Below are 25,643 nucleotides of genomic sequence, written 5' to 3' on the forward strand. Positions count from 1 at the left end.
TACCCAGGAATGATGTAGCTACAGCCTGTGGCTGACATTGGGTCTGCCCTTGGCTCACTGGAGCTCTGCTACCCATGCATGATGTAGCGACAGCCCGTTACTGACACCAGGTCTGCCCCCGGGCTCCCTGGAGCTCTGCTACCCATGCATGATGTAACTACAGCTCGTGGCTGATACTGGGTCTTCCACCGGGCTCCCTGGAGCTCTGCTACACACGCATGATGTAGCTACAGCCCATGGCTGGCGCTTCTTGCTGCTCTGCTACCTACGCATGGTTTAGCAACTGCCCCGTGGCTGGGCCTCCCTGCTGCTCTGCTACCCACGAATGATGTAGTTACAGCCTGTGGCTGGGGCTCCCTGGAGCTCTGCTACCCACGCATGATGTAACAGCCCATGACTGAGCTGCCCTGGAGCTCTGCTATGTACGCATGATGCAGCTTCAGCCTGTGGCTGGGGCTCCTGGTAGCTCTGCTACCCATTCATGATGTAGCTACAGCCCGTGGCTGACCCTGGGTCTGACCTCTGGCTCCCTGGAGCTCTGCTACCCACGCATGATGTAGCTACAGCCCGTGGCAGGGGCTCCCTGGAGCTCTGCTACCCAGGCATAATGTAGCTACAGCCCGTGGCTGACACCATGTCTGCCCCGTCTCTCTGGAGCTCTGCTACCCATGCATGATGTAGCTACAGCCCGTGGCTAGGGCTCCATGGAGCTCTGCTACCCTCATGATGTAGCTACAGCCTGTGGCTGACACCGTAACTGCCCCGGGCTTCCTGAAGCTCTGCTACCCAGGCATGATGTAGCTATAGCCTGTGGCTGGGGCTCCCTGGAGCTCTGCTACCCATGCATGATGTAACAGCCTGAGGCTGAGGCGTGCTGGAGCTCTGCTACCCACGCATGATGTAGCTACAGCCTCTGGCTGAAAAACGTAACTGCCCCCGGGCTTCCTGAAGCTCTGATACCCACACATGATGTAGCTACAGCCTGTGGCTGGGCCTTCCTGGAGCTCTGCTCCCCGCATGATGTAGCTACAGCCTGTGGCCGACACCGTAACTGCCCCGGGCTTCCCGAAGCTCTGCTACCCAGGCATGATGTAGCTATAGCCTGTAGCTGGGGCTCCTTGGAGCTCTGCTACCCAGGCATGATGCAGCTACAGCCCGTGGCTGGGGCTCCATGGAGCACTGCTACTTATGCATGATGTAGCTGCAGCTCGCGGCTGACACTGGGTCTGCCCCGGGCTCCCTGGAGCTCTGCTACCCACGCATGATGTAGCTACAGCCTGTGGCAGGGGCTCCCTAGAGCTCTGCTACCCAGGCATAATGTAGCTACAGCCTGTGGCTGACACCATGTCTGCCCCCCAGCTCTTGGAAGCTCTGCTACCCACGCATGATGTAGCTACAGCCCGTGGCTGGGGCTCCCTGGAGCTCTGCTACCCACACATGATGTAGCTATAGCCTGTGGCTGAGACCGGGTCTGCCCCAGGCTCTCTGGAGCTCTGCTACCCATGCATGATATAGCTACAGCCTATGGCTGGGGCTCCCTGGAGCTCTGCTCTCCACACAGGATGTAGCTACAGCCAGTTGGCTGGGGCTCTATGGAGCTCTGCTACCCGCATAATGTAGCTACAGCCTGTGGCTAACACCATGTCTGCCCCCCAGCTCTTGGAAGCTCTGCTACCCACGCATGATGTAGCTACAGCCCGTGGCTGGGGCTCCCTGGAGCTCTGCTACCCACACATGATGTAGCTATAGCCTGTGGCTTAGACCGGGTCTGCCCCGGGCTTCCTGAAGCTCAGCTACCCAGGCATGATGTAGCTAAAGCCTGTGGCTGGTGCTCCCTGGAGCTCTGCTACCCATGCATGATGTAACAGGCTGAGGCGTGCTGGAGCTCTGCTTCCCATGCATGATGTAGCTACAGCCTGTGGCTGAAAAACGTAACTGCCCCCAAGCTTCCTGAAGCTCTGCTGCCCACGCATGATGTAGCTACAGCCTGTGGCTGGGGCTTCCTGGAGCTCTGCTACCCGCATGATGTAGCTACAGCCTGTGGCTAACACCGTAACTGCCCTGGGCTTCCTGAAGCTCTGCTACCCAAGCCTGATGTAGCTATAGCCTGTGGCTGGGGCTCCCTGGAGCTCTGCTACCCATGCATGATGTAACAGGCTGAGGCGTGCTGGAGCTCTGCTACCCACGCATGATGTAGCTACAGCCTGTGGCTGGGGCTTCCTGGAGCTCTGCTACCCGCATGATGTAGCTACAGCCCGTGGCTGGGGCTCCCTGTAGCTCTGCTACCCACTCATGATGCAGCTACAGCCCGTGGCTGGGGCTTCCTGGAGCTCTGCTACCCACGCACAATGTAGCTACATCCCGTGGCTGGGCTCCCTGGAGCTCTGCTACCCATGCATGATGTAGCTGCAGCCCGTGGCTCCCTGGCTCTCTGCTACCCACACATGATGCAGCTACAGCCCGTGGCTTGGGCTCCCTGGAGCTCTGCTACCCACGCACGATGTAGCTACATCCCGTGGCTGGGCTCCCAGGAGCTCTGCTACCCACACATGATGTAGCTGTAGCCTGTGGCTGACACCGGTCTGCCCCCTGGCTCTTTGCTACCCACACATACCCACACATGATGCAGCTACAGCCGTGGCTCGGGCTCCCTGGATCTCTGCTACCCACGCATGATGTAGCTACATCCCATGGCTGGGCTCCCTGGAGCTCTGCTACCCACGCATGATGTAGCTATAGCTCGTGGTTCCCTGGCTCTCTGCTACCCACACATGATGCAGCTACATCCCGTGGCTGGGGCTCCCTGGAGCTCTGCTACCCATGCATGATGTAGCTACATCCAATGGCTGGGCTCCCTGGAGCTCTGCTACCCACGCATGATGTAGCTACAGCCTGTGGTTCCATGGCTCTCTGCTACCCACACATGATGCAGCTACATCCCATGGCTGGGGCTCCCTGGAGCTCCGCTACCCATGCATGATGTAGCTACATCCCATGGCTCCCTGGCTCTCTGCTACCCACACATGATGCAGCTACATCCCGTGGCTGGGGCTCCCTGGAGCTCTGCTACCCATGCATGATGTAGCTACATCCCATGGCTGGGCTCCCTGTAGCTCTGCTACCCATGCATGATGTAGCTACAGCCCGTGGCTCCCTGGCTCTCTGCTACCCACACATGATGCAGCTACAGCCTGTGGCTTGGGCTCCCTGGAGCTCTGCTATCCACGCATGATGAAGCTACAGCCCGTGGCTCCCTGGCTCTCTGCTACCCACACATGATGCAGCTACAGCCCATGGCTGGGCTCCCTGGAGCTCTGCTACCCATGCATGATGTAGCTACAGCCCTTGGCTCTCTGCTACCCACATATGATGCAGCTACAGCCCGTGGCTCCCTAGCTCTCTGCTACCCCCACATGATGCAGCTACATCCCATGGCTGGGCTCCCTGGAGCTCTGCTACCCACGCATGATGTAACTACATCCCATGGCTGGGCTCCCTGGAGTTCTGCTACCCACGCATGATGTAGCTACATCCCATGGCTGGGCTCCCTGGAGCTCTGCTACCCACGCATGATGTAGCTACAGCCCGTGGCTCCCTGGCTCTCTGCTACCCACACATGATGCAGCTACAGCCCGTGGCTTGGGCTCCCTGGAGCTCTGCTACCCACGCATGATGTAGCTACAGCCCGTGGCTCCCTGGCTCTCTGCTACCCACACATGATGCAGCTACAGTCCGTGCCTGGGGCTCCCTGGAGCTCTGCTACCAACACATGATGTAGCTACAGCCCGTGGCTCCCTGGCTCTCTGCTACCCACACATAATGCAGCTACAGTCCGTGGCTGGGGCTCCCTGGAGCTCTGCTACCCATGCATGATGTAGCTACATCCCATGGCTGGGCTCCCTGGAGTTCTGCTACCCACGCATGATGTAGCTACATCCCGTGGCTGGGCTCCCTGGAGCTCTGCTACCCACGCATGATGTAGCTACAGCCCGTGGCTCCCTGGCTCTCTGCTACCCACACATGATGCAGCTACAGCCCGTGGCTTGGGCTCCCTGGAGCTCTGCTACCCACGCATGATGTAGCTACAGCCCGTGGCTCCCTGGCTCTCTGCTTCCACACATGATGCAGCTACAGTCCGTGCCTGGGGCTCCCTGGAGCTCTGCTACCAACACATGATGTAGCTACAGCCCGTGGCTCCCTGGCTCTCTGCTACCCACACATAATGCAGCTACAGTCCGTGGCTGGGGCTCCCTGGAGCTCTGCTACCCATGCATGATGTAGCTACATCCCATGGCTGGGCTCCCTGGAGTTCTGCTACCCACGCATGATGTAGCTACATCCCGTGGCTGGGCTCCCTGGAGCTCTGCTACCCACGCATGATGTAGCTACAGCCCGTGGCTTGGGCTCCCTGGAGCTCTGCTACCAACACATGATGTAGCTACAGCCCGTGGCTCCCTGGCTCTCTGCTACTCACACATGATGCAGCTACAGCCCGTGGATCCCTGGCTCTCTGCTACCCACACATGATGCAGCTACAGCCCGTGGCTTGGGCTCCCTGGAGCTCTGCTACCCACGCATGATGTAGCTACAGCCCGTGGCTCCCTGGCTCTCTGCTACCCACACATGATGCAGCTACAACCCGTGGCTTGGGCTCCCTGGAGCTCTGCTACCCACGCATGATGTAGCTACAGCCCGTGGCTCCCTGGCTCTCTGCTACCCACACATGATGCAGCTACAGTCCGTGCCTGGGGCTCCCTGGAGCTCTGCTACCAACACATGATGTAGCTACAGCCCGTGGCTCCCTGGCTCTCTGCTACCCACACATAATGCAGCTACAGTCCGTGGCTGGGGCTCCCTGGAGCTCTGCTACCCATGCATGATGTAGCTACATCCCATGGCTGGGCTCCCTGGAGTTCTGCTACCCACGCATGATGTAGCTACATCCCGTGGCTGGGCTCCCTGGAGCTCTGCTACCCACGCATGATGTAGCTACAGCCCGTGGCTTGGGCTCCCTGGAGCTCTGCTACCAACACATGATGTAGCTACAGCCCGTGGCTCCCTGGCTCTCTGCTACTCACACATGATGCAGCTACAGCCCGTGGATCCCTGGCTCTCTGCTACCCACACATGATGCAGCTACAGCCCGTGGCTTGGGCTCCCTGGAGCTCTGCTACCAACGCATGATGTAGCTACAGCCCGTGGCTCCCTGGCTCTCTGCTACCCACACATGATGCAGCTACAGCCCGTGGCTTGGGCTCCCTGGAGCTCTGCTACCAACGCATGATGTAGCTGTAGCCTGTGGCTGACACCTGTCTGCCCCCGGCGCCCTTGAACTCTGCTACCCAGGCATGATGTAGCTCCCATGGCAGACGCCATGTCTGCCCCCGGTCTCCCATGAGGGCTCCGTCCCAGGTATATAATTTACCCGAGGCCATGCCACAGGCTGGTGCTCTGCCACGTCACCCACCATGAAATGGCAGCCGTTCTGTGGCACCAGGCTCGGAACAGACTGGCTACACGGGCTGCATGAGAGTTTTGCTTAGTGGTCCAGCACTCGGGCTGACCGGTGGCAATACCCAGATTGATTTTAATGCACAATGGTGAAGGAGGCCCAGGGCAACGTCAGGCTTTTTGATTGGTTCAAAGCCTGTTTGGTTTTCGATGGCCTCCCAAAGAGGGAGAGTAAACCCACAGACATGGGTGCCTTGCTTAGCCCGTCTGGGACACCAAACTGAACCTCACAGTTTAGGCCCAGCAATGCGGGGGTGCTTGGGCTCCTGTGCAGAGGGGATATGCCCTGCCCTAGCGGTCCCTAGTGGACTGTCCCCAATACTGGTTTTAAAATGGTCGGTGGGTTCCCTTCTTAATGGCGAAGATCAGCAAAAATAATTTCGGTCTGGAATGTTGCGTCCTTTCATCTTTAATTTTGGTGAAATGCAGAATGTTTTAAAATATCAAAGCCTAGACAGTATGTCACTCAGACATTGTGATGTCACTTCTTGTGCTGTAACTGCCCGTTCTATCTCCTCCCATGGCATCACCTGGGCAAGTGTTGCGCCGTAAGCCTCGGCCTCGCCGCCCCAGTTAGCACCCTTGCCACCATGGCCCTGACCCTACACTCCCTGGAGCTCCATTAACCCATGCATGCATGCTTGCAACTCCCGATCTCTGGTGGCACAGGGATATACCCCAGATCTCTATGGCACGATATTTAACCACTAGCCCTCACTGACGCCATCTTCTGCCCACCCCACTTGCTCTGCATGCCAGCATGTAACCCACAGCAGTAAGTGGCTCTGGGCCCTTCGTGGCGTTTCTGCAGGCCAGGCACGCAAGCGTCTGTGGCACCAGCTCCCCCTCTCGCCAGGGATTCTGCGAGCTATGCATCTAACCTATGCCACTTGGTGGCGCCAGGCCCTGCCATTATTTGGATCCCTGGGACTTGCCATGTAACCCCTAGCTATTCTGCACCAGTCCTGCCCCAGCCATGTGTGGGCCTCTGCCACCCACGGGTATAACCCAACCGCTCTATAGCACCAGCTCTCCCACCCATGCATGTGTGAGCCCTGCCCAACCCAGTGGCCTTGCCCCAGCCCTCCCTGCAGCTGTGGCGCCCATCCATAGAGCCCCCAATCTCTTGCTGCTCCAGCTCTGCTGCTTCTACTCTCCACGATGGTCAAGTGCACCTCCTCCCAACACCTGCATGGCTGAGCCACCCCCTGGCGGAAGGGATGCGATTTTTGGACATCAATTGCAGTAGTGAAAATTCCCATTAATAATAATAATAATAATAATAATAATTTTGGCATTTATATAGCGCTATGAACCCTCAGGTATCTGAGCGCTGCTTATTATTACCCACGGTGTATGGTGCTCATTTATCGACCTCCGAAGGATGAGAGGCTGAGTTTGGCCCGGCCGGGATTAGAACCTGCGTTAGCAGGCTCTGCACGGATGTCAAAGCGAGCGCTCAGTGGCTGTGCCACTTGACCAGCTGTCAAGTGGCACAGTGGCCCAGTTGACTCTTGGGGCCTGGTTGTACAGTCTGTTGGTTTCAGGTATTTATTCAATTGTTTTTTCCATAACGCGCCTAATACCGGACCTGAGTTTGGTTTCTAAGCACGGATCCGGGATTCGAACCTCTATTGCTCAGCGTGGTCATGCTTCCAAGACCAGCGCATTGCCCCTGTGCTATCCAAGACCAATGCGTTGCCCCTGTGCTATCCAAGACCAGTGCGTTGCCCCTGTGCTATCCAAAACCAGCGCGTTGCCCCTGTGCTATCTTCCGTTCACAATTTTTGTATTTAACCCCCAGAATGTCCCTCCTTTTTCCTCTCGGTCATGATAGATAAAGCTGTAGAAACCGTTTGTAACCGGACAATTGAACTTTTCAGCAGCAAATTTACCAGGTAACACAATTTAAAAGGATTAATCTAGCATGGCATTGTTTATATAAATGTATATTTCATTTAGTCTTAACCAAGTAGATTTGTTTGTCCCTGTAAATTAGGACCCAGTTGTGGTGCGTGTTGGTGGCAGGGGCTCAGCTCCCCCCAGGAGTGGATGGACCCCTCAGATGAGAAAAGCGGGTGCAGTGCCCCTTAGGACGTGGTCCAGGAGGAGATGGGTTTCATCACAGCCACCTGGGCTCAACCAGAGACATACACCGGAACCGCCTTGATATGCGAACGCTTCATAGTGGCAGTTGGTTGTAGCCTAGGGTACTAGATATGTTAAAAGCATAGCGGTGCATAAGTCTATTTGCGTTTCCGGTATATACATACCCACCTCCTCACGCTTGGCCACGGGAAACTTGAGAGCTCTGTAGAAGGCTGACCTTTGCTTCTCACTGAGGACGCGCGGAACTGGGGAGAAAAGTGATTGACGGACACAAAAGAAATTCTAGATCCCAGTTCTCTAGGATGGGAGGCTGTGGCCAAAGCGTCTGCAGGGCATCCGATTGGCCTGATGAATCCTCGCTAGGTGGCCGATTTCATGCAATGACCCGTTTTGTGGTTGTGGTTCTGCTGAAGGCCGAAGCGGTTGGCGAGATGATCAGATCGATGGTTCTTCTGGGTCCTCTCTTTAGATGACCAATCGAGTCAGTGGTCCGTTGAACATGTGACGATTTTGGACATGCTGATGCAGGCTGAAATCTTTCAAACTGAATTTTGTTGGGTGTCACATCTGGAAGGTCCTTTGCAATCAAAGCCTGTGTGAAGACTTGGATTTGGTGTGACTGCTTTTATGGACTTTTTGGGGCATTGGCATCAAATGTCTGACCGCTGCTGTCCTTTTAGACTTCTCAAGGCCGGGCTGGCAAGTTATTCCCTCTCTCTAGGCAAGCGACCGGCTCCCCATGGTTGCCACGAATGCCGGAAAGGGAAACCATTGACTCAAGCTCAGTGAATGGACGTTCCAGTCTGGGAATGCTTTGAGGCCTTGCAGAGGCTCTTGGAAAAGAAATTGGGCTGACAAGGGGGCCTGTCCCGTACAAACATTCAAGTCAAGTGGCACACGGCTTGGCATTTCAAAGTAAAATCTCTGTGCCAGGTTGGTGGGTTATCTAGCCACTCAAATGACCGATGGTACCTCTCCCTGAATTGCACCCACCAATTAATATTTGCTACAGTTGGACTTAATACGATCCTTGCTGCATTCCTAATTCTCAGGCCCCATTACCGGTCCGCGGGCTCAAAGCCACCTGCAAATCATTCTGGGCTCAGATCATGCAACGGTTTGCTCTTTCTGTTGGGCGCCGGAAGCCGACACCTGTGTTTGAAATGCGCCATGCAGCCCCCATGCAACAGGCTGAACCTTCCGATGGCGTTGTTGAGGTGGGCTTCAATATCAATGGCATTTCTCCCTCTGTTAATGGAAGTTGTCTTATGAAAGGAACCCATCCTGTCAAAAGCATTTGGTGCTCCTACTAAGGACCGGTCAAAATGGGAGCAGACCTCCTAGTTATAAAGTAGGACAACCCAGGTGACTGCCCTGAGTGAATGAAACTTAGAACAGGCTCAGGAACCTTGCTTTCAAATTCCTGAATAAATTCAATTTACGAGCTGTGACCACACGCATTGAATTAGGGAAAACGATGCAGTGTACTAGTCTATGCATTCCTCACGATATCCACCTGGATCGTTCAATGTTACAGAAATCGGAGGCCACCTTGCATTTGAACATGAATCCAAAATTGTAGAAATGCAGCGTAAAGTTGGTCTTGCGCACACATGCTCTCTAGGCGTGTTGCCAGTGTAGGCAGCAGCGCGTCAGGTGTGTTTTGTACCCTGAAGGGCATCCGGATTCTGGAAAAAAGCACAGGCGAGAATCCTTTACTGAAGATAATGGCCCTCTAGGTTTCCTGTGGGTGAGAAAAGGATCTCCCGAGGAATTGGGTTTCCTTCTCACCGGAGTTCCCTTTTAGGTTCAGGTTTGGGTGGTAGTGAAAGGAAAGCTTTGGTTCCGCTCTGGGTGGATTCACTCCATGGAAGAAGACCCGCAAGTAGGCGTCGGAAGGGGTGACGAGAGGGTGAGGACTGAGGGTGATGACTGCACTTTACCTTGAGAGATCTGGCCATAGAGGCAGCGGCTAGACACAGCCATTGCTATGTGTTGCTCGCTGATACTTTCTTCTATGTCTATGAAGCCTATGTACGCTCCACACACAGCCACACAGCCTTTGCCACGTGCTGCTCGCTGATGCTTTCTTCTATGTCTATGAAGCCTGTGTACGCTCCACACACAGCCACACAGCCTTTGCCACGTGCTGCTTGCTGGTGTCCTGCTCTGTGTCTATGAAGCCTGTGGACGCTCCACACAGCCTTTGCCACGTGCTGCTTGCTGGTGTTCTCTTCTATGTCTATGAATCCTGTGGACACTCCACACAGCCTTTGCCACGTGCTGCTTGCTGGTGTCCTCTTCTATGTCTATGAATCCTGTGGACACTCCACCGTGCTCATGCTCTCCATGCGCCCTATGCGGTCTCCTGCTACCCAGTACAGTGGCGGTTGTTCCTAATGGTTCATTCCGCGCAGGAATTTGGCTTCTGCGGTCATGGCCTACTCATTGCCAACTGATGTGGGCACATGCATAGTGGGATCAGGGGGACTTCAGCACCTCTGGGCCTCTGCTCCGGTCTTGACATGCTTGCCCCGACGAGGGCCATCAAGTACCACAGAGGTGGCCTCCGGGTACGTTCAGAAGCTCCCGTCCATGTCCCTTCCTCTGTAGTTGACCTTTCCGACATTGTATGGTGAGATGTGACTGAAAGATATATGGGGTAAGAGAATTGCATGTCCCGGGCAACATTAACAGTATTGGACCACCATCTTCATACTGAAGCTGCTTTTTTGTAGCCACAGGAGGGGGGAGATGCTTTGACATATGCCCCCATTTGAACCGATCCCAGAAGAAACACATGTCTCCATTTCCAACACTATGTGCTACCCTTCATTGGCAATGCTGACTCTTCACCCTCTTTCCACATTGTATTTGCACAAGCAACCCCTGCCCAGCCTCTCGCCTGCATGCCAACATAATCACTTCACACCTGGCAGGTGTCTGTGTGGCTCTAAATATTGAGGGGCCTGCCTGGGCGGTTCAGAGGGGATGGGCGCTTACCATCCTAAATTGGACTCTGCGGCAACCAGTGTTTGTCAGGGAGCTGGTGGGTGGGCAGCTGTGTGCCCCAGTGCTTGCGAGTCTTCGCACAGACATTTATTTATTTATTTATTTATTTAATTTATTTATAAGATAAAGTCCCACCTCAGCAGAACAGAAGTGTCTTAATTTCAGCTTTGGACGCTTCCAAGGATTGGCACGATCTCAAGTCTGGAGGAGGAGCATTCCAGTGTCTTGGTGCCATGAAGCGAAAAGATCCCTGTGCCACTATGCCAAGTTTGGCTCAAGGCATTTAAGGAAGACCAAATAATTAGATCTCAATGTTCTTTGTAAGGGTAGGCAGGAGATGTGGCTAGATAGATAAAGCGGCCTTAATCCAAAAAAGACATGTGTGGGTAATACACATTACTCGAAAGTGTATCCTGCTGGCCATAGGAAGCCAGTGTGATGCTTTCCTGCCGGTGTAATGCTTTCCTATCTACGGAGACATGGTCGCTCCTCTTCAATCCCATGACTGCTCTTGCTGCATTATTTGGTGTGATCTGGAGACGCATCATGTCTCCACTGTGATGCGCATGTGGTACTAGCTGGGAGTCGCAGCATGGATGGGTGCTTGCAATAATTCCCTGGAGTCCTCCCAAGGACCATCCTTTCCTTCTTGCCTAGTAGCCTTTGCGCTGGTGGCTCGCTGCCTGCCTGGCTCTGCCCGGTGGTGTGGCATTTGCCTGTCTTTGTGGTGGATGCCACATGCATGCATGCATGCATGCATCGATTGATGGGTGTGGTTGGGTGGTTTCATATATGCCTGTCTCCCTGAGAAGCAACTCCATGGGCATGTGTGTGCCAGGGAACATGGTGCTGCCAGTGTCTCTGCTGGCATCCTTATCTAAAGCATAAGGGTGGAATCTGGGAAGAATGTATTCCATCCTTGTATCCGACTCCCCGCTCCCTCATAATCTCAGACCTCCCACCCAGGGTCTTAGGAGGAGAGCGGCTCGGCGAACGCCAGCAGTAATCATTAATGCAGTCCACGCCGGCCTGTGCCGTTTCTAACGGCGTGAACCATCCATTTGGTTAATGCTTGCTGGTCGGTCAATAAAGGAGCCATGGTTTAATAATTGGAGTGAATTGATTTTGGGCGCAGAGGTCTTTGTCTTGGCCGGATTCCTTCATTCTGTTCACTCTTGCTGTTTTCGTTTTGGCCCTGTGACAGATTTAATGTTGAATGAGATGTGATTTGGGAAATGGATATTATGATCAACAGCAGAGCGTCCACTGTGATCGAAACCGGTGAGTTGCCAATCCAAGGCTGAAGACTTGTAGCTCAGAGAGGCGCGTAGAGGTCTGCCGAGCACATGAGTCTGGAATGGTGCAGACGAGCTGGGACGGCACTAGACCTGGGAGAGTGAAGTAGCGGATGTGGGGATAGATAAATTGATATCCCAGAGCTCTTCCGCGTCGCTCCGAGACGCGGATGAAGTCGGGGATAGCGCTAGACCTAGAAGTGAAGTGGATGATGTCTGGAGGATAGATCTGTTGATATCCCGCAGCGCTTCCTCGTCACTGCTAAATGTAGGACTAGGTGGGCTCTGGACGAGGTCTGTGATAGCCCAGTGAAGTGGATGATGTCTGGGGATAGATGTGTTGATATCCCTCCTGTTCTCTCACCTGGATCTCTTGAGTCCCCCGTCTAAGCCTCTGCCCGCACAGCCAGTCTCCTTCTCCATCATTCGACTGATGAACCGTTTGACGATGTTTTTGCCACCACTTTCATTCCCTCTACCACTCCGCCCACTGACTTTCACACTGATACAGCCCTTGGTAACCTTCTCCAACACCCCGGACACCCTTGCCCCCGTCATGAGTTTCCACCTGAAGCCTACACCCAAGTGCAACTCATGGTATGATTCCCACCTAGCCTCTCTGAAACACAAGTGCAGAGTTGGAGCGGAAGTGGCAGGCCTTGAGCACATCCTGTGACAGACTGGCCTGCCGCCTGTTCCAAAGGCAATACAGACTCTCCATCCACTCAGTGAAGAAGGCCTATCATCTCTGGGGCCACTTACAATATGTCTGAACTGTTCAAAATCTGCAAGGAGCTCGCCAATGCTACTGCAATCTCCACCTCTCCTCTGCCATCCCTAACCCTCTGCACTGCACTGGCCGCTCACTTCATAACCAAAACTCAGGACATCCTGGCCTCAATCTCCTTTTCACCCCTCCCTTCTCCATCGCCCGCTCTCGGGTCTCCCTTGGTCCCCTTCTCCCCTTCCCACTTACTCTCCTCTTTCGCACCCATACCACTGGATGAGGTCTCTAGATACGTCCTCTATGAAAGTCTCCTCCAAACAGGAGCTCCCCTGCGCCTCCAGAACTATCAAGGACAACATTGCCCCCCTTGCTCCAGCCTTGGCTGATTTCTGCAGCCGCTCCTTTGCCACTGGCTCCTTCCCGCTACATCTCAAGGGTTGCCCATGAAATAACCGAAAATAAAAGAAATGAAAGGGGAAATTGCGAAATTTTGTCGAAGAACAAAAATACTTTTTGCACTTTTTTTCAGATAATGCAAGGGGAGATACCCCACCATCCCCTCTCTTTAACTACCCTCACTTTAACTACCCTTACCGCACCCCCACCTAATATTCATTTAAAATATACAAATATCCCTACCAAATTTGTTTAAAAAAGCATGGTAATTTCGACCTCCTTTTTTTGCATTCAGTCATTTCTTCAGATATACCTCAAGCACTCCCTTGTGCACTCTCTTCTCAAAAAGACTTTGGCCGACCCCTCCTTTCTCAGCAAACTGCTGCCCTAGGCATTCTCCCTTTCCTCACCTTCCCCCAGAAACCCATTGTCTCCAGAGCTCTGATCCTCCTCAGGCTGGATTACTACAACAGCTTCTTCCTCAATCTGCTTAAATCCTCCCTTCAACTAATCCAGAATAAGACTACAAGACTTATCCTTGGCCTCAAGCCCAGGGGCTACATCTCTTCAGCCCTAAATTCTCTCCACTAGCTCCTGGTTGATGGGAGGATCAAGCTCAAGACCCTCTGCATCATCCACAAGGCATTCTGGGGCCTTAAGCCCCGCTACATCCAACTCGCTCTCCCTAAATACCTCCTTGCTAGAGCCCTTCGGTCTGCTACCTCCAGCTCTCTGCTGATCAGATGCTTTTCCAAGCAGAGAGTGGGTGGTAGATATCTCGCTTCTGCAGGAGCCTCCGCCTGGAATGGCCTCCCTGCCCCTCTCAGGCTTCATCCAGAGCTCCTTAAGTTCCGAAAGCTTCTCAAGAGCCTCCTTTCTTCTTTCTTCCCTCTCCCCAGCTAATGTCACCCTCTGCTGCATTTTGACTGGCTGCCTGGTGCCTTCCGCGTCTTACATGGCACCAGGCACTCCCCGCATGGTCTACCCAAGCACTTTGTTCCACCTGATTTCCTCCCCCGCCTCTTTGCACTTGACCTACTGGCTCCCCCCCCCTGCACTAGCATAGTGGGCCCTACACCCCTACTGAGCCCGATCCAGCCCCGTCAATCAATCCTGAAGCGCTTCCTCGTCACTGCTAAATGTAGCACTAGGCGGGATGTGGACGAGGTCTGTGATAGCGCCTAGATGCAGAAGTGAAGTGGATGATGTCTGGAAGATGGATCTTCTGATATCCCAAAGCGCTTCCTCATCACTGCTAAATGTAGCACTAGGCGGGATGTGGACGAGGTCTGTGATAGCGCCTAGATGCAGAAATGAAGTGGATGATGTCTGGAAGATAGATCTGTTGATATCCCAAAGCGCTTCCTCATCACTGCTAAATGTAGCACTAGGCGGGATGTGGACGAGGTCTGTGATAGCGCCTAGATGCAGAAGTGAAGTGGATGATGTCTGGAAGATAGATCTGTTGATATCCCAAAGCGCTTCCTCATCACTGCTAAATGTAGCACTAGGCGGGATGTGGACGAGGTCTGTCATAGTGATTCCTGATCCGCGCCCACATCGCCTCAACCTTCCGCACGCTCTCCTTCATGACCTAGCCCTCCTGATGATCATTTTGCCTATGGCACAAGATCTGGTCACTACATTGTTGTGTAAACAGGTGAGCCATAGTTTAGCCATCACAGGCCGAATTCCTATTTTGACTAAACTTTTAAAACTCTAGTTTTGTGTAGCATCACAAAACCCCAATATTTTATTAAAACTTGAGATTCCCTCACAGGGCCAGGTCTCTTAAATATTTATGCCCTGTACTGTTTTATTTTCAAATACAGTTCCTAAAGAATGACTGTTTTGGGTGTCCCCGACCGCTATAGCTCACAAAGGCGCGCTGCCCAGTTAGCTTCAATCCTCTCTATTCTCCTTACAAGTGGAGGTGTCGTTCAAGATTTGGGCCATGAGGTTTGAAGTCATTTGCTCCGGGATGAGCTCTCCAATGGCTCTGGGCACTGCCATGTCTTTAGCTGGGACCTCTTGTCGGTCAGCGAAGACGACGTGAGATGATGGCGGCCCTCTCTTGGGGACTTGGAAATGGCCTGGTGTGTGGGCTCCTGCTTCGCTACAAAAACATGTGCGGGTACGCCACCAGTCAATAAAAAAGATGGCGGCGTCCTAAATATCTGCTTCCAGGGGCTAAAAAAAAACCTGTGAAGATTACCTGCCTAGGGGGTCGCTGATCCAAAAAGTGTGTTGGTATTTGAGCTTCGGTCCAAACCTTTGGTGGCTTTAAGGACTGGAAAGAAAACTGTAAAGACTTGGTGTTTGAAAAGTATGGTCATGTGGCTCCATGTAAATGGCGAAGAGGATGTAATCGGCAAGAAAATCAATACTTGGTTAAAATGAGTGATCGGAATGGATTGAAATTTGGAGTCTAGGAGGAAGCATTGGTCCTGTGAGCTCCTTGAGCGTCCTTTGGGACGCAGTGACCTTTCTACAAGGTTTCAAACACCATATCGAGTAGCGCAAGCGGTCCCCAAGTATGGTGATGGGGTTAGCACCAGAGTAGGGGGCCAGACCCCGTGATCGAGGGGCTCCTAGTGTATTTGTACAGCAACGTACGCCCTCCCACAGAAAGGGTTTGGGCGTGATATCCAGGGTATTTTTGGTCCATTCATTTCATTTCGTTGTATTAATCGTGCAATAACCAACTAGCAGCTTCAAGGAACGTTACAAATAACAAGAATAGAAAGAACGCAAGTAAGAATCGGATGAGAATGAGATGTAAAGCGGGTGTCTGTAACTGTTATCACATGAGTGGTGCCCTACGTGGGATGTGGACAGTGAGTGAGGAGCTAAAAATAGGAAGGATGGCGGTAGAGCGCCATAGAGTCACTAGTAAAGCTTGGTGGCACATTCTTCCAAATTTTTCTTCTCACCGACAACTTTCTGTTGGATTCTGAACAAAGAGACCTAGGTGGGACAATAAAGGGTGGCAAACGCTGACACATAGATGGGGGGGGGGGCCTTCCAGAGAGAGGGGGGTGGCTGCTTTGAGTTTCGCCTTTTGGCAAATGGTTATCCGAGCTAGTTTGGATCTGCATTAGTGCGTAGAGATCGGATACAAAATATTTAATTAGCGGGGCATTACCGTGTCGCGCGCTGCCCAGTAAGAGGAGTTACCTCTGGGTAACGAGAAGTCGGTACAAAGCGCCGCAATTCTGACTTCCGTATGAGATGCAGACTAGCCTATTATAGATGACCTATTATGCTTTAAATATCTTACTTAATTCTCCATTATATACAGACTTACCGTCACATATGTATGTTTGTGTGGCACCAGTTGGTGCCGAATCGAAGGCAGCTCCTGGCAGTGGTAGGCGTGAAGGCAACCAAGCTATTATAGGCGGTAAGCAAGAGCCGGGCACTCCCAGCAAGAGTGTGATGGTTTCTGATCCACAGCAGGGGGTGGACACAAGGATCCATGGAGATCCTAGCCTTTTAGGGCGACTAGTATAGCAGGATGTACGTCCCCACAGCAGGAAGCTGGGCATGGTAAACCGGGGGTTCTAGTACACCAGTGCAGTGACGGTTGGGCTGTGATTTGAGGCATCACCACTGTGAGATATTCAGAAGGTCTGATGTTTGACGGAAGTGATTGGTTGCGTTCTTCTCGGTTTTATCAGCTCAGCCCTGGTGGGGCCATCCGTACATCAAAGCGCCCCGGGGCTGAAAGAGCATGGCGACATGAGGGTGCAGCAACGTATTCTGGGCTGCAAGGTAGGTGGTTGGGCAGGTTGATCAGAGGTTCTAGTACATAAGTATTAGCGCATTGGAAATCGTTATTGACCTCCTCTCAGCCAATCAGGAGTACAGTAACTGCTGGTATAGATTGCGCTCTGAACGTTCTGATTTCAAAAGCAGACACCGAAACAACAAAGCAATTTACAGTCAACATTTCTTTCATCAAGACACTTCTTCCCTGGGAGGACTTGACCTCATCAAAGAGAACACCAAAACTAAGAAAATGTGTTGACTTTCTTATAGAGAAACAACATTTTTATGCAACACCTAATTTATGCTCTTGCTTTTTTAATACTGCAACATAAACCACATTTAATTTACTAACTCAGTTGCCCATTTCCTTTACTCACGATTAAAGCACTTTTTTTTTTTTACTTCCCCGCCGAAACTCAAAAACATGTATTGCAACTACCACTAGGTACTAATAGCATTATAGACCGTGGATGGGGTCTTTATCGCTTGGCATAATGACCCTTTACCACCTTATGAACATAACTTGATGGAGGGTAATTATCCCATGATAATGACCCCTCCCTCGGTCTATAAGACGATAGAAGTATATTGGTGTGTTTTGAGTCATAGTATGGGTTGGGCATGATGACCCACTCGATTTGAGTACATATGCGTAGCCATAGTTTCTGCATCATCGCATGATATAGGAGCTTGATTCCACGGTGTAGCCACGGTCCTTGAACCACAGCGCAGGGTTGGGCACGATGATTCATGTCGAAGAAATTGGTATGTTTATTGTTAAATGTTCCACTGCACCGGACTATTGACCTTGTTTTTTTTAATGTAAAGCTTCCTTCCCTGTTTTGTTTCTTGATCCTAGCTTTGTACTTTCTCCCTAGGCTTCACCTCACCATTACTCCTTCTCGGGGAGCATCTTGATTGCACAATGTCCAGATCTCTAGACAACCATGTGACTTACCTCTCTTTCTCCCTTTCCAGAGTTGGAGACACTATGATGGCGTTTGGAGGCATTGCGTCAAAGTTACGGATCGACCGCCTGAAGGCGGACGGCGTCGGCGAGCACAGCAATGCCGTCAAGTATTTGAACCAAGACTACGAGAGCCTGAAGCAGCAGTGCCTGGAGAGTGGCTCCCTCTTCGAGGACCCTCTCTTCCCCCCCATCGTCGCCTCCCTCGGATTCAAAGAGCTGGGTCCCGGGTCCTCCAAGGTGCAAGGGGTACGCTGGAAACGCCCATCGGTGAGTAATGGTGACCACCCAACATCTAGGTCCTATGTTCTCCAACCCACATGATGGCAAGGGTTATTCAGGTTAACTGAACCCACAAAACGTGCAGTAAGTGGTCAGGACCACTGGTGGCTGATAGGGGTATAGTATAATTAGGATTTGTTTCAGGAATGTGCTCTTGGTGTTTTTCAGAACTTCTAGTCCCTTTTATCCTGTGTGACATGCACTTTCCATAGGAGATGTAGTGATGTCTTATGCAAGTACAGTTCGCGCAGTAGCCACAGTCCGGTCTGCTGGGTTCTATACATTGATCGAGAGAAGGGATGATACTGAATAAAAGGCCTTTCCCTGCCTGCTTTATTTTAACTGTGTTACATTAAACTTTATAAATGTTCATTGCACGTTGCACTTAGTCTACTGACCCCACACCTGTGTTTTTGTGCTTAAATGTTGCTCGTGGTGACTCTCTGTATTTTAACTATAATTGGAATAAAATAGTTTATGGTGTAACTTGTGAGTGAGAATACAGTATAGATGGTTGGTTTTGAGTGATATTGTTGTAGGGGCCAAGTGTATGGGGTAGGGAGGTTCCATCAAGCCAGGCCACCTGCTTCTTGATCTAGATTGATGTACATTTCCTCATTTTGAGTAGGGGACCCACCTTGGTAAGTGGTAAATTAAGGGGAGACCCTACCGTTTATTTATTTACTCACAATACATCAGTAGGTCAAATAAAATTCCTCAGTCTTTCATGTTCAGTCTTATACACCATTTTCTATTATGTTGCAAAATTGGATAATGGTGTAAATCAATTTCTTGTTATTGCCCAACAAGATTTGTGCCCAGCATTCTTTTGGATCCATATGTGTATTCTGTGTCAAAAATAGCTCTCTAAACAAGTTACGCATCTCAGTCAGTGCAGTACATTCCATTATTATATGGAACAGTGACTCTACAGTTTCCGTTTCATTACAGAATCTGCAAAACGCTAGCGTTTTTGAGATTTGTTTGGTTTTCATTAATAGTTCTCGTGTAGGGAACAGATTAAGACGAAATCTCAAAAAAACTCTCGAATTAGTTGGTCTGGAAGAAGTACAAGATAGTTTGGTAATTGATTTATCGATCTTATCTCGGATTCGCAATTTAGGTCCATTTGATACTGTGCTTTGAGCTGTAACGTAGTTATCCAGTCATTTACAGGGATCCGTTTTTTTTACATATTGTGGGCACTGGGTCAGCATTTCGGTTGAGATCTCTGCCACTCGAAGTATTCCGTCCATAGCATTTTTCCACTCGTTCAATGCATTATCATTGTAAGATGTTGCTTTATGGCGCAAGATGACGATTGCCAGTATCTAACCCTCGCTTAGTATTTTTCTATATAGGTCAAGTTGTTTCCAAGTCATTAAAGACTGTAGAGATTGTGTAGCGATTTCATACCGAATACGTGGCATAGGATAGGAAGGTGGTAGTGACAAGACTTTTCTCCAGAAGATTGCTTCTAGCTGTTGTCAAACTGATTGATCAAGTTTGATCAAAGTCTCGCTTGTGCATAGCAAAATTGCTGCCACTTCCTGCCTATAAAAGGCTATTATGGGTTTCAAGGAGAATTTCCCGTATTTGCGGTGAATGAAAGCACCTTGTCTGGCAAGAGAGCGAGCCTTTGATTTAAGGTGGACTACCCATTCATTTTCAGTTCCTGTTTGGTTAATCCAGATACCTAGATATTTTATTGTAGGTACTTGCAAAAATGTTTCCTTTTGTAGGAACCATGTTGGTATTTTGGTTCGCTTGGAAAGGACCTTAGTTATAGACATTATTTTCGTGTTTGTGTATTGATTTTCAATTCATTCAAGTTCATGTAAGTCCACAAAGGGTTAAGGCTTTTCTGCAGGCCTTTGGAGTTTTATCAAATATAACAATATCATCAGCATACATCAGGAAAACAAACTGATCAGCATTGGGTTTTGGTGGATTGGTTGATGGGTTTTTCATACATTCTTCAAAGTCTGATGTGAAGAGGATGAAAAGGGTGGCCGCTAGGGGGCACCCTTGTTTCAAACCATTTCAGATTTTGATGGGCGCTGTCACAACTCCATCTGCTGTCGTACTGATGTGTATGCTGGTGTTACTGTAAAGTTGCTTGATGGGTTCCACTATGTCTTTAGGACAATTCCAGCAGTTCACTTTATCCCAAAGAGCCTGCCTATTGACCAAGTCAAGTGCAAGTTGCAGGTCAAATAAATGCTGCATAAATCCGGGTTTTTGTTCTTATGAATTCATGCTTGAGCAGGTTCCACAGGAGCAAATGATATTGGTTCCAACGTGTTTAATGAACCGTGTTTGTCGTACCGCATGTCGATTATTGTCCATTTCCCCACGTTGATAATTTTTTCAGCAAAAATGAGGCGAAGATTTTTCCTAGTGGATCCAATAATGCGGTAGTTGCCCAGATTCTTTCTATCGCCCTGCTTATAGATGGGGAATAAGAATCGCTAGTTGCCATGTCTTTGGTATTTAATTTGTTTCTGTTATCAAGCTGAATATCTGTACACGCAAATCTACTCAGTGTTTAGGATTACGTTTAATTAGAGCATTGGAAAGACCATCCGGGCTGGGCGCGCGAGACATATTCAGGTTCTTGATTAAGATCGAGATATCATCTTGGTCATATTCCAGTGACCATTTTCGTTGTTTGATTAATGCGTGACACCTCGCTCCCTTTAGTTCTTTCTTTATAAAGCTCGGTAAAATGTATTATTCAACGGGATTTGGTCGCTGGTTGAGGAGATTCCAAAGGCCTCTGAAATTTCTATTCTTAATAGCGTTCAGCATATTTTCAGCATCATGTTGATTGGCTAGGAGTCTCGTTGATTTCATCCAATTTGTATCATGTTGCTTTTCTAGTTTCATAAGCCTATATTTGTCTTCATCTGTTCCTTTCAATGGCACTTGTACCCTCTTGCGTAGTCCTGTTTTTTTTCTTAATAAGGGTATTAAAGGAATGAAGATGTTGAATAATTTCTTTTCCATCACGGATTTGAGCACGCAGAAATGGGCTCAAAAGCCAATTGTAGTTCAATTTCTCAGCAGCTTGACGATTTCCCTTTTCAAATATGCTGGACGGTGTTCCTACTTGTGTTGGAGTCAAACGGAGTCTGTTTAATCTGTTGATTTCTACCGCTGGAAGGCTGAGTTTGAATTTGGGTAAACCCAACAAAGACCAAGCTATGAACAGCATATGGTGATCGCTGTTGTCAGAGCGCATGTGATCAGTTTTCTGTAATTTGTCCTTAATCCCCTGTGAGATGTAAATGTAATCTATCGTTTACGACAGAGGTAGCCCGCGACCAAGTGGGTGGCGCAATCCACTGTCATTGCTGGGGCTAACCGTAAGGAATAAATTGCGATCGTCAGTTTCTTTTGTCCATTTTTTGCCTCTTGCTGGCAAGTTAGAGATTTCATGTCTAGCTTCATTCTGGCTGTAAAGATGAAGATTCAAATCTCCACAGATGATAAAATCAATCTGGGGGAATTTCTCAGTTGCTAGATCAATTGCTGAAAAGACAGGGTCTATGACGATCTCATCATTTATTGCCACCGGATTCCAGTATAGATTTAGAATCCTCAAGTTTTTTATTGCGGCGGAGGGCATCTTCTCATTTCGTTTTTTATAGTTCTGGGAGTGGTATTTGTTAAGACGGATTTCTGAACTCTGTCCTGGTGGCGCAGAAGTTCAAAAGGCCAACCCAATTACTTGGAACAGGGTAACCTCTGGGCGAGCCAGACCAATCAAGGTAGCGATCGCGGCGGTCAAGACTAGGTCTCAAGAGGGGTGAGGGTGACTGAAAGCCCGCAATGAGCACACAAAGCAAGAGCGCTTACAAACTACTCCAAACAGTTGTTATATCAAAAATATATACACATTTATTTTAAGGCCTTTAAAATAATGACCGTAGCGAGAAAATCACAATATCACAATATTAAGCCAACACATACCATATCAACACAATATATATACAAATACGAGTCGCAAGCGTTATATGCACGAAATGTGTAGTCCACCTGAAAGGGAAAGAAAACAGGCAGTGCGATAATGCTTTAGACTCAGTTCGCCTTCAGAGGCACCTAACTAGATGGAAGTCCGAGCCCTGCGAAGAGTGGAGCCTTGTGCTCAAAGTACCTGCACACGCTGGTGCCAACGGGCAAAAGGAGAAGCTCTTCGGAGGAAGTCAGGCAGTTCGGGTTAGTGCACAACAGAAGAAGAACAGGTTCCGCGACTCAAGCGCAGCCTCCACAGTGAGCAGAAGCAGAGCGCGAGTACGGACAAAAGGGTGCTGTTTTTACACAGCGGGGAAAAGCAATGGGCTACTGCAGGAGGGCGACCAGATCCTAGCTATACTACTCACCGGTCCCCGATGCAAGCAGACCCAGGCTTCTCCACGTTAGTTTCAGCAGCTGGCAGGTTCAGAAGAGCCGGGAATGCCTCGTCGTCGTGTAGAGAAAAAAGACGTCCCAATCGAAGAAACCTGCACAGTTTTGTCACCACAGCAGGGCAACGGAGCGGCCGTGTGTATCTGAGCCAAATGTACACTACTCACATCAGGCTTGGGAACGCCAAGTGTACTAAGCGTGGGAGAGTGACAAGGACTCGAAATACAACACAACCTGGCGGCGGTTACAGAGCAGGACTCCCGTGTAAGCTGGTCAGTCAACTGGATGGCCCAGAGACGCTTCTGAAGGCTTACTGGCAGGAGATGATGAAGTCGCCGAGAATAGCTGTTCCTGCTATTCCAAAGGTCGAAGCACCAGTACAGGCCTTCTGGTTCGATCAAAGGAGGAAAGGGTTTCACAGGACGACAGCAGTGCAAAGGAGGAGTCCTTCAGCGGGTCACCAGCGATTCCTCGGTCCAGCCTCTTGGTTGCAGGATACTTGGCTCCTGTATTCCTTCGTTCGTGAGAACTCAGGAGATCGACATGGTAGTGGTGTTTCCAGCCCCCTCTTATCCACGGTTCCCTTCGCGCCAAAACGGAGGGGAGCCAATGGGAGATCCGCTCATCAACACACACACACCATTCGTGGACCAATCACGGACCACGGTGGTCCCAGGCATTCACACTACCCTAGACTCTCTGGCACCCAGGATGTGTATTGGGACCAGACATCCCAGCCCACACCCTGGAGGCACACAAAAGACATGTAGAAGCCCGCGAAAGCATCCGTGTTTCGCGGAAAGTACATGCCCAAATAAGGAAGGCCCCGGGTCGCTCGACCTGGGGAAGGTGAAGGGAGCAAGACGGTCAGTGGACAGGACAAAGGAGCCTCGTGGTCTGGCCATTTTGGGAGCCAGGCCACCATTTTGGGTTCAGCGCGAAAAACGCGCTCAGAACGCCAAAAGGAGCTCAAAATACACAAAACGATCGCTGCCACCATTCCAGTCCCTGAATGACTTGCACCGATCAAATACAATCCTAAACGAGTATCTAGGGCCTGTAGAAGGCTAGAGACCCAAGAGAGCTGTAACTTAGCTTACAGTGCCCTCTTGTGTCATGTTGCACTAAAGCCGCAACATGATAAAAGAAACTACGGGAAACAGCGTTCCCCGGTACTGACTGTCTTAAGGGCATGTCAGTTTCCCCGTAAGAAAGGAGCGAAAGCCCAGAGGAGTGCGGCAGAAGGCTGCACTTCTCTGGCAAAGTCAAGAACAAGGTGAAAAACAACAGCAAAAAGTTTAGGGGTTGCCACATGGAAGGAAAATTACCTACAATTACGAAATCTTTCCTAACAGTATTGTAAAATGGTCATTAGGGCCCAGGAATTCAGATTATTGAATTCTGCGATTTCGAAATTTGCATCGACTTTAATCAACGTTAAGAGTCCAGCATAAGGTCTACCTTTGGTGCGCTGTATTGCTGGGTTTGTGAAGGTGAGGAAGCCCTTGCACACTGGTGGTTGAACTAACCAGGTTTCTTGTAAGCATACTATCTGGAAATTGACAAGATCTGATCTAATCAATTGGAATAGATGTTGATGTACTCGTATTCCATGAGCATAGTGATGTCAGTTTGTTTCTGTACGATGTTGATTGTTACAGGTGCACTTCATTACGTCGATTCATCCGATCATCTGAATATTCAGTGTCTCTCCATATGAAATGCTTAGTAAAATTCATTTTTGGCATATAGCGAGGTCTGTCATCTCTGAATCTTCTTGAGGAAATCCTTTTTCCCTCAACTGTGGCTGTATTTGTCGAAATGTAATGGTCCACATTCCATATCGATTGGTTCATTTGTCATCTGTTCGTGGTTCACATTTTGTTTGGACCAAACGTTTTTGAGCTTTGTTCTATCGGATTTGCTACAAACAAATCCTAATTGCTCAAATTGTTTTTCATATCTCATGATGTTATCCATTGTTGTTTTAGAATGTAGATTGATCCATACTATATCCAGGGATTGATCATTTACAAGCTTCAGGTCTTCAGAACGTATAGTTTGCAGCTGTGGAATTACGTGCAGCAAGCGCAATATGTTAGCTCGATTTAAAATGAGCCCATCATCGAGGTTTCCAATTCTTTCCAATTGCAATCTATTTATGGTGCTTAGTCTTCGCGGGCCGATGAAAGTTGGTAATTGCAATTCGGTTTTACTGTGCGAGGGTCTTGTCTTATTCACCTCCTCATTTCTGAATGAGCTAGTATAATTTGTGTTAACAATAGTCATCCAATATTCGATCAATGATCTCCATGTGGACATTGCTTGAGGTGCTAAAGTTAGTGTCCGATGTATCCTCACACGGCAAATCCACGTGTGGAGTGTTGTCCGAGCATCCTCCATTATATTCATCAACGATTATGAGAGAAGCATCGCTCTCATTGATATATGGGTCACTCTCGGACACTAGTTATACGTCTGTGTGGGTTGAAAGGTTGAGGAGTATGTCTAGTTGGGGTTGTGGATCAGGTTGTATCATTTCACTACGTTGGTCTTTCAAACAGTCCAGGCAACTACTTTCTTCTTTTCCTCAGTGAAGATATCATTTTTGATTTGTTGTTTAGCCACAGAGGTCTGAGGTAGGGAAATATTTCTGAAAAAGGCTCTGGATCCTTTGGTACCTTTCTTTTGTTTTTTTGGCCTTTTCATGTTTCTGTTTTGTCTTAATATGCATATTCTTTGGCACGAAGATGTCCAATGTCTTTTTCAGTTTGTGGGCTTTCACATTAGTAAGATTCTTCCCGTCGATTATCTCTGGTCCTTCTACGATCCGGGCTATGTTATTGGAGGTAACCTCATGACCTTGCTCCGCGATCCTTTCTGACAAGTCACCTAGGAGCGGTTGAAGTCTATCAGGCACTTCCATGTTCTCTTTAAGAGTCATTGTGACGTGATTACGCTGGGCAGGTCTTTTTTCGAATTGATAGTATTCGGCATTGCAATTAACGTATTGGTCATCTGAGCTTTTTTGTCCCGGTCACTCCTGGCGATCTCAAAAAGACATGTCTGCCACATCACACTTGCTTCGGCTTCTTGGTTAATCCTATCTTGGATTCTGGCCATAAATGCCTCCGCATAAATTAGCTTTGAATGAATCCGTGCC

The 25,643-nt window shown here is 49.9% G+C and overlaps 1 protein-coding gene across 1 annotated transcript in view; it reads left to right on the forward strand.

Moving 5' to 3' along the window:
• LOC138468298 (calpain-1 catalytic subunit-like) overlaps positions 1-25,643 on the forward strand; it is a 434,133-nt gene that overhangs the window by 123,574 nt on the left and 284,916 nt on the right. Inside the window, exon 2 of the mRNA XM_069608788.1 lies at positions 17,800-18,058. Coding sequence (XP_069464889.1) covers positions 17,813-18,058 — 246 coding nt within the window. The 5' untranslated portion in view covers positions 17,800-17,812. The remainder of the gene's footprint in view (positions 1-17,799; positions 18,059-25,643) is intronic.

Source organism: Ambystoma mexicanum, chromosome 4q (assembly GCF_040938575.1).
Source record: "Ambystoma mexicanum isolate Mex_15411 chromosome 4q, UKY_AmexF1_1, whole genome shotgun sequence".
Classification (NCBI taxonomy): domain Eukaryota; kingdom Metazoa; phylum Chordata; class Amphibia; order Caudata; family Ambystomatidae; genus Ambystoma; species Ambystoma mexicanum.